We start from the raw sequence: 7,860 nt of genomic DNA on the forward strand, positions 1-7,860 counted from the left end.
ATAAAGAACTAGCATTAGCCACGTCAACAACATGATTCAATACATTATCATCTACCTATTGTCTTATCAACACACAAACTTGTCAATGAATCAAGGCCACTGCTCATCGGTTTTACCCGTGAGTTTTTCATCAACAATCATCAGTAAATGACATTTCTTAATGTAAAGTATATCTTTCATCTTACCCATCCACACGTGATAGTTAAAACCATTCAAGCTGATATCCTGTTAGTGTTTGCCTCCATTCAAAGAAAATTGTTTAACATGAGCCAAATGGAATTGAATAACATGGTATGCTATTTTCCTGTAACAAGCCGACTTCAAACATAAAAATGTGAACTCAACTTGTTCATTGGTATGTCTATCTAATTGAGGTTTATTAAACAACAAAAGATTAATCAAACCAACATATTGTAGTGCTTGAATCTATTCTTTAATTACACGTTGATTTTTAATATGTTTGAACTTCGTATTTTAAAATCAATAATTAAGTATAAGTTGTCTCGTAAGGAATGACCAGATGGTATGGAGGTTAGACGTGTGACCGTGAAGTCATGAGTTTAAACCTCCAACGACTCAGGTCATCTACCGCATATTGTTCGCCTAGCTTATAAGCCTGACCGAAAAATAATTAAATCCAAGTACAATTAACCAGAAATAAACACCAGAGAAAGAAAGCAACTTGCCATATGAATTAGCAGCGGGTGCGTGGGTAGGGGCCGGACTGCCCTTGCCCTTGGATCATGGGATGGATCATGGATGATGCCATTTCCAATGTCTAATTCTCTCTCTCTGTCTACCATTTATTATTATTATTATTATTCTCTCATTTACTTCTGTTGTGCTTCCGCAAGTGGAAGGAAACTCATCTCATCATATTCTCATCTTTTCTCTTCTCTTCTCTATCTCATCTCAATTGAAGAAAGAAGTCAGTCAGTGAGTCGGTCAGTTGGACACACAGACAAACAGACAGAGAGACACACAACACTATGACCTCTACTACACAAATCACCTGAATCCGCCAGATAAGGGAGCCACCCAAACTTCTTCCTTTGCAACACTCATTTTTCCTCCCTGCCGATGCAACAGCCACGCGCCTGTGGAAGCTCTGAGCTCAATCGAAGTGGCGGCGCTAGCACTGGCACTGCCGGTGGAGGTGGCGGTGGAGGTGGAGGTGGAGGTGGCCTCGCCAGATTCCGCTCTGCTCCCGCCACTTGGCTGGAAGCTTTACTCGAGTCCGACGAGGAGCAATCTGACGCCGTCTTAGATATCCCAAAACCGCCCCCCGCCTCTGCTGCTACCGACATAGATCTGGAGTTGTTGGAGTCCACCGGTCCCGGCGGCCTCAGCAACTTTCTCCGCCAGAATAGCTCTCCGGCTGAGTTTTTGTCACTTCTCAATACTTCCGATGGCTACTTCTCCAACTTAGGAATCCCGGCAAATTATGATTACGCCTCATCGCCTTCTGCGAAGCGCGCACGTGACGCCGATGACTTGGATAAGCTTTCCCCTAAACTATCATCATCTTCTTCTACTTCTTTGGTATGTGCTAAGACACATTATTATTTTTCTTTACCAACATCAACACGGTTTATTTAACCGTCTCCAAACTGCCTGAACAATAAATTATCCTGCATTTGAAAAGGGCTTTGTTTGAGTAGCTCCAAGTTTCTATCAAATTACACATTAGATAAACTTTGAAAATCTGGAAGAGAAGTGAGCACGAGCCTGCAATGATATAGGAGAGATTTTGAACATTTGTCTATTACCAAAAAGTAGCTAAAAGAAAAAAATGGAGCAACGAGAAAGGGCTACTCATTCATGTCATGTTTTCTCTGAAATAAGAGGTCCCGTCGTGAATTAGGGTACCCTTATGAAGTGAACTTTTACTACAGTGATCCTACTATAAAATGATGTGTGGTCCTCAGAGTTCGAATTAATAAGCAAACAAAGTTTTGTAAACTTTGCATTTTCTGGGATGCCTTAAGTTGAACTCTTGGGTGCAGAGCGTCGAATCTTCAATAAATAAGAAATAAATTTAAAAATCAAGCATTTGAGTAGTTGAAGCTTGTAGCGAAAAGCCTTGTTGGTGATATTATATGGAATAATCTATTTTCTTTCTATTTTTGAATTTGTTCGTCAATCTTCTGCATTATAGTTAGACTGGAAAGGACAAAGCCTGTGTAAGATTTTAATAGACATGGGTTATAGTTTTAGGGTGATTTATGAAATCTTACCTAGTCTTTGGGTTCTTTTTCTCCCCAGTTTTATGGTTAAATGAGGATTATTGACTATTCTCCCTGGTGATTATTCAATTAGTGTAATTGGTTTAGACACATGTTGCCAAATTGGAATTGGTGCACCATGCTGATGAACTGCTCCTGTCTGTGTTCTTTTGTTTGTCCATTAGAAAATGATAATACATTTGTGCCTGTTTTTGGTGTAGAAAGGAGAGAAAAGTGGCCAAGTACAAGGGGGCATTGGTGGAGCACTGGATGTTGATATGGATAAGCTTTTGGAGGACTCCGTGATGTGCAGGGTTAGAGCAAAACGTGGCTGTGCTACCCATCCTCGCAGTATTGCTGAGAGGGTATTGAAGTTTATCTTGTTATTTTTATCTGTTTGATGAACTAGGAATGTTTCCGTACCCTCACAACTAGATATTAATCCTTTTGTGGGCATTCTTTATATGGTTGCTTTCCACTTGATCAGGTTCGAAGAACAAGGATTAGCGACAGGATACGGAAGCTACAGGAACTTGTCCCTAATATGGATAAAGTAAGGGTGTGTTTGTTTGGGGGTTTGGATTTTGAGTTGGGATTTGAATAGTAAAAAAATTGAATTTGAATAGTTGTATGATGTGATATAAATAGGTGTTGATGTGTTGTTTTGAATGTAAAATTGATTTTTAGTATAATATAAAAAATAAAAAATAGGTGTTTGATTTAATGTTTGTGGGGGAAAAAATGGGATGAATAGTCCAATCTCTCAAACAAAACACACCCTGATGGCATTAGTCATTCATATCCTTTTTTGGCTAGCCTGAATGAAATCTACACATCCAACATGAATGAATCACGACCTTCAATCTATTTTATGCCTGAAGAATATACATGATTTCCGGTGATAGTAAGCTATGTTAGACATTAGAACAGTATTAGCATGTACATGTGACTGTTTCTCATAAGAAGCCATTGTCCTGCATAATGCATTTGTTCAAAAAGAAAGACTAGACCTGTCCTGTGTTATGCTTTATCATATATTGACAGATATCTTGATTATTTCATTTCAAACTGTCTAAAATTTATATAAATAATACTGTAAAAAGGGTTTAAACAAATATCATCGGATGTTTTCGCAACTAATATTAATTGAGATGGTGGTTCTACTATGCTACTAGTTTTACATATTTGGCAGTTAGATACTCAAAAATACTGATGGGTTTGAATCCTTATTCAATTCCAAGTTGAAGCATTATCTAAAACCTTCTAGGCAGAAGAGCTGTAGTTGCTTAACTGAGAATATACACTACATATTAATGGTTAAATTTCATTTGCCTTAAGAACTTTTATAATGCAATTCTTTTCTTTTAATTTCTTATTTGCAGCAAACAAACACAGCAGACATGTTAGAAGAAGCTGTAGCCTATGTCAAGTTCCTACAGAACCAGATTCAGGTTATTTATACCAAAAACTTGAATTTTATAAGTTCTACAATTTTGATGTTTGATCCTTGAATATTCATACATTTAAAATGATAAAAGATAAAATTGATAGATTTTTCACTTGCAGTTTCCTGGTCATGATCTGTCTATTGTTGAGTCATTATTGTTCCAAGTTGATGCCCTGAATTTTAGTGAAACATCTATTGAATATACTGGTTTTCTGAATTAAGAAGAGCCCCAAACAAATGGATATCAATGTTGATTTGTGTCTCCTAACTAGGATAATGTTTGAAATTTCTGTGTATGTCTCAAGTGTAGGCATGCAATGTCAAATCATAAAAAATGTTAAAAGTATGATTTGGTTTTGTGAGAATCATGATAACATGGCTGCTTCAAGTAACCAACAAAATTACAGAAAATCCATATGGAAAAGTAGGGGGCAATCAATGCCCATAAAAATAAACCTACCTATTCATGCTAAATGGATTTATTATTTAAATTCAATTCCTATTCCACCTATATTACATATTTTTGCTTTTTATATTTTTAAATGTGAAGTACACATTGCAGTACTTTGATGATTTTGGTTTGGACATTGTTTTTAACAACAGCATTTGTAAACAAGTAGCTTATTTGAACAAGAATATTTTAGTTTCCAGTTGAAAAATGTGCTTCTGACTGAGTGGTGTCTTTGCCAGTGGGTTGTCATGGTTGTTGATTGGTTTGTTGCTTTTAACAAATTCTGCGTGCATTCATTAGGAACTCACTGAGCATCAAAAAAACTGCAAGTGCTTCACCAACAATTAGAGGATGGAGATGGCATGCTGCATCATAGAAATATCAAAGAATACTAGGTTTGATGCCATATTGCTCAAGAATCTGCCTCCGAGTAATATTTGAATTTGAGGTGTGTGCCTTTGCGGTCTAGCTTAGAATTTTCCTCCTTGAAATGCAATCTCGGGATGCAATGCGGTTTTAATCCAACTATAAGTTAGTTATGTTGACATCAGCGTTGCGGTATGTGTCTCTGGTCAGCTCAGCTCTGTATAACATAAGTGTTTATGTTGGTTTCTTTTTGTGCATGAGCTTGTGGGAATAAGTAGAGGGGAAAAGGATATAGGCGTCGAGTGACTTATACAATGTGTTGCAGATCCATCATGTTCTTAATGTGGTGTAGTAGTACTGTAGTGATATCTCTATAATGTTGTTGATGAAAGAGGAGAACTTGATATGTAAATGTAATATGACTCGCTAGCAAGCATTCTTTTCATAAGACATGAATAATAATAATCGTAAAATTACATGATCTGCCTGCAATTAGGAGAAGATAAAAAGTATCCTTTCCATCTGTGTCTCTCTCTCAATGTATGTATGCATTCTATTCTACTTTCTTTTTCGTCGGCCAGCTATGTATTCTCGACTTCGGTTCTTGAGTTGTTAAGTCATTTCATCCAAATATGGAGATGCAATTTCTTCTCTTTCATGGAAAAAAGCCTTGATTGAGGTGAGCTCAACTTTCCATCTCTGCATTTCCTTAAAATGAAATTTGGAGCTGGAACATAATGCAATTTTCAACTTAGCCTATTGCGTTCTAGCCACTTTAAATTTGGTATTGATAGTAATTTTGCTGGAAAATAATGAAATTGTCTTTTGATCGTATAAACAAGAAGCTTATATATAGGCAATACAAAACAGACTTCATAGACTCAAATCTAATCTAAGTAATTTAATCTATGAATAAGATCAAATTTACATATAAATCTACTCAATTTAAAACTGAATATCTAAAATATCTCAACATCCCATCTTAAACTCAAGTGGTATAGCAGAAACCAATTGAGTTTGATAAAAAATTTGAATATAAACGCAAAAAGAAAACATAAATAAAATTAGCAGTTGACTCTCCATCCACCGGAGCAAAAAACGAGATAACTCTCCACCGAAGCTGAAAAATACATGACTCCACCGAAGCCGAATACGAGATGACTCTCCACCGGAGCCGAAAACGAGATGACTTCACCGAAGCCGAAAACAACATGACTCCACCGGAGTTAAAAACGACATGACTCCACCGGAGCCGCCGAAAATGACACGACTCCACCGGAATAAAAAATGAGATAACTCCACCAGAGCCGAAAAGCACATGACTCCACGGAGCTGAAAACGAAATGACTCCACCGAAGCCAAAAACGACATGACTCCACCGGAGCTGAAAACGACATGACTCCACCGGAGGCGAAAACGACATGACTCCACCGGAGCCGAAAACAAGATTACTCCACTGGAGCCGAAAACAACATGACTCCACGGGAGCCGAAAACGACATGACTCCACCGGAGCCGAAAACGACATGACTCCACCGGAGCCGGAAACAAGATGACTACACCGCAACCGAAAACGACATGACTCTTTACTGGAGTAAAAAACAATGAGAGTACTCTCCACAAGGTCGGAAATAACAGAACTTTCATTGCAATCATAAACATAGCTCTGGAGAAACGAAGCAAACGGATCGCAGAATCGCAGACAGATTTCAAATTGCACGCAGGAACAGACCGGCAATGGACAGATGACAAATCGCAGACGAGATAGATTTGCAAAAAGACCGACTTGCAAAGGCATGATTTCAAAATTACAAAACCTCTTGGTACAATTCAGGTTGAATGTACCCGGAGAAACACGGGTTGGTAAATATTGACGCAAAAAAAAAAAAAAATGCAAATAAAAATAACAGTTGACTCTCCACCGGAATAAAAAATAAATAGATCGCAAACACCAAACAGATCGCACGCAGTCAATAGACAAGCAGCGGACAAATGGTAAATCACAGACAGGTTTCATATCGCACACAGGCAACAAGCATATCGCAGACATGTTTCATATCGCAAGCAGACAATAGACAGGTAGTAGGTAGATTTCAGAATCACAAGACCTCCGGGTACAATCTATGTTGAATGTACCCGGAGAAACGTAGGTTGGTAGACTATATCTACAGCATGAGAAAATAGGCTTTGATACCGTATTAGAAATTTTTGGGAAAAATAATGAGATTGTTTTTTTATCATCAAAATAAGAAGTCTATATAGACAATACAAAACAGAGTCAAATCTAAGTAATCTAATTTATAAATAAGATCAAATCTAGATATAAATCTACTCAATCTAAAATTGAATATCTAAACTATGGGTATGTCCCATAATTTGTAGATTAGATAATTGGAATTAGATTCTTGTATTGTATTTGTGAATAAAGTTTTCAGATTGGGTGCTGTGGATCATACAGGCACAGGTGTTTCAAGAGAACAAAGCGTGTTGTGTAAGTTCCTCCCTTCCCATATACTCTTATATTTTTGTGACCAAAGTTTCATTTCCATTTCCATTTCCATTTGCACATGCGATGTGAATCCTAGGAGGGGGGACATACAGATGAGATAACTCAAGTGCTATTTATATCAAATTAAAATGCTCATCTACAAATTCACGCGCATTCGTTGTATTCTTGAAAAATTTGCCTGCAATTTACATGTAGATCCCTTCTTGTGTTTTTTTTTTCTTTTTTTTGGTTGTATTGAAATAGTAGTTTGGTGATTGGTCAAGTGAACAATACGTTTTTAGCAAAAATTAATTCTTGTGTCATTCAATATCATAATTATCAATTTTGGTCTCATTCAAATTTTTTTATTAATTTTTTTGTCTCACTCAGATGAAAGTTTTTCGTCCCAATATGGTTGACTGAAACTGACATTTTGATAATTCAGAAATACGGCCGGATTGGGCTCAACACGACCGTATTGATTACTCTGCATTTCTAAACACGGTTGTGTTCATGCCCGTGTTCCGAACTGTTTATGACAGGTTCTCAACACAACCATGGTTTGGGTCATGTTGACGATCATTTCTCAACACAACCATATTTTGGGTCATGTTGACGATCATTTCTCAACACAACCATTTTTTAGGTCATATTTACAACCATGTTTTCAATATAGTCATATATTGTCGGTCATATTTATTGTCAGGTTCTAGGCCATGCTCACGACCATTTCTCAACACAACCATGTTTTAGGTCATCTTCACAATCATTTCTCAACACTGCCCTGTTTTAGGTTAGGTTTACAATTCTCAATATTCATATTTTAGGTCATATTTATTATTATTTTGACTTCTTTGTTAAAATTATTTGATATATATATTTAT

The 7,860-nt window shown here is 36.9% G+C and overlaps 1 protein-coding gene across 1 annotated transcript; it reads left to right on the top strand.

The window, feature by feature from the left end:
• The first annotated feature begins 828 nt into the window (after positions 1–828).
• LOC127264316 (transcription factor bHLH80-like) lies at positions 829–4,965 on the top strand. Its single transcript, XM_051293786.1, has 5 exons — positions 829–1,542; positions 2,447–2,590; positions 2,713–2,778; positions 3,608–3,676; positions 4,424–4,965. Exons 1-5 carry the CDS (start codon positions 1,081–1,083, stop codon positions 4,469–4,471), a joined length of 789 nt encoding a protein of 262 aa, XP_051149743.1. The 5' UTR covers positions 829–1,080; the 3' UTR covers positions 4,472–4,965.
• Positions 4,966–7,860: the final 2,895 nt, after the last annotated feature.

This window comes from Andrographis paniculata, unplaced genomic scaffold (genome assembly GCF_009805555.1).
Source record: "Andrographis paniculata isolate CXL003 unplaced genomic scaffold, ASM980555v1 Contig70END, whole genome shotgun sequence".
Taxonomy (NCBI): Eukaryota; Viridiplantae; Streptophyta; class Magnoliopsida; order Lamiales; family Acanthaceae; genus Andrographis; species Andrographis paniculata.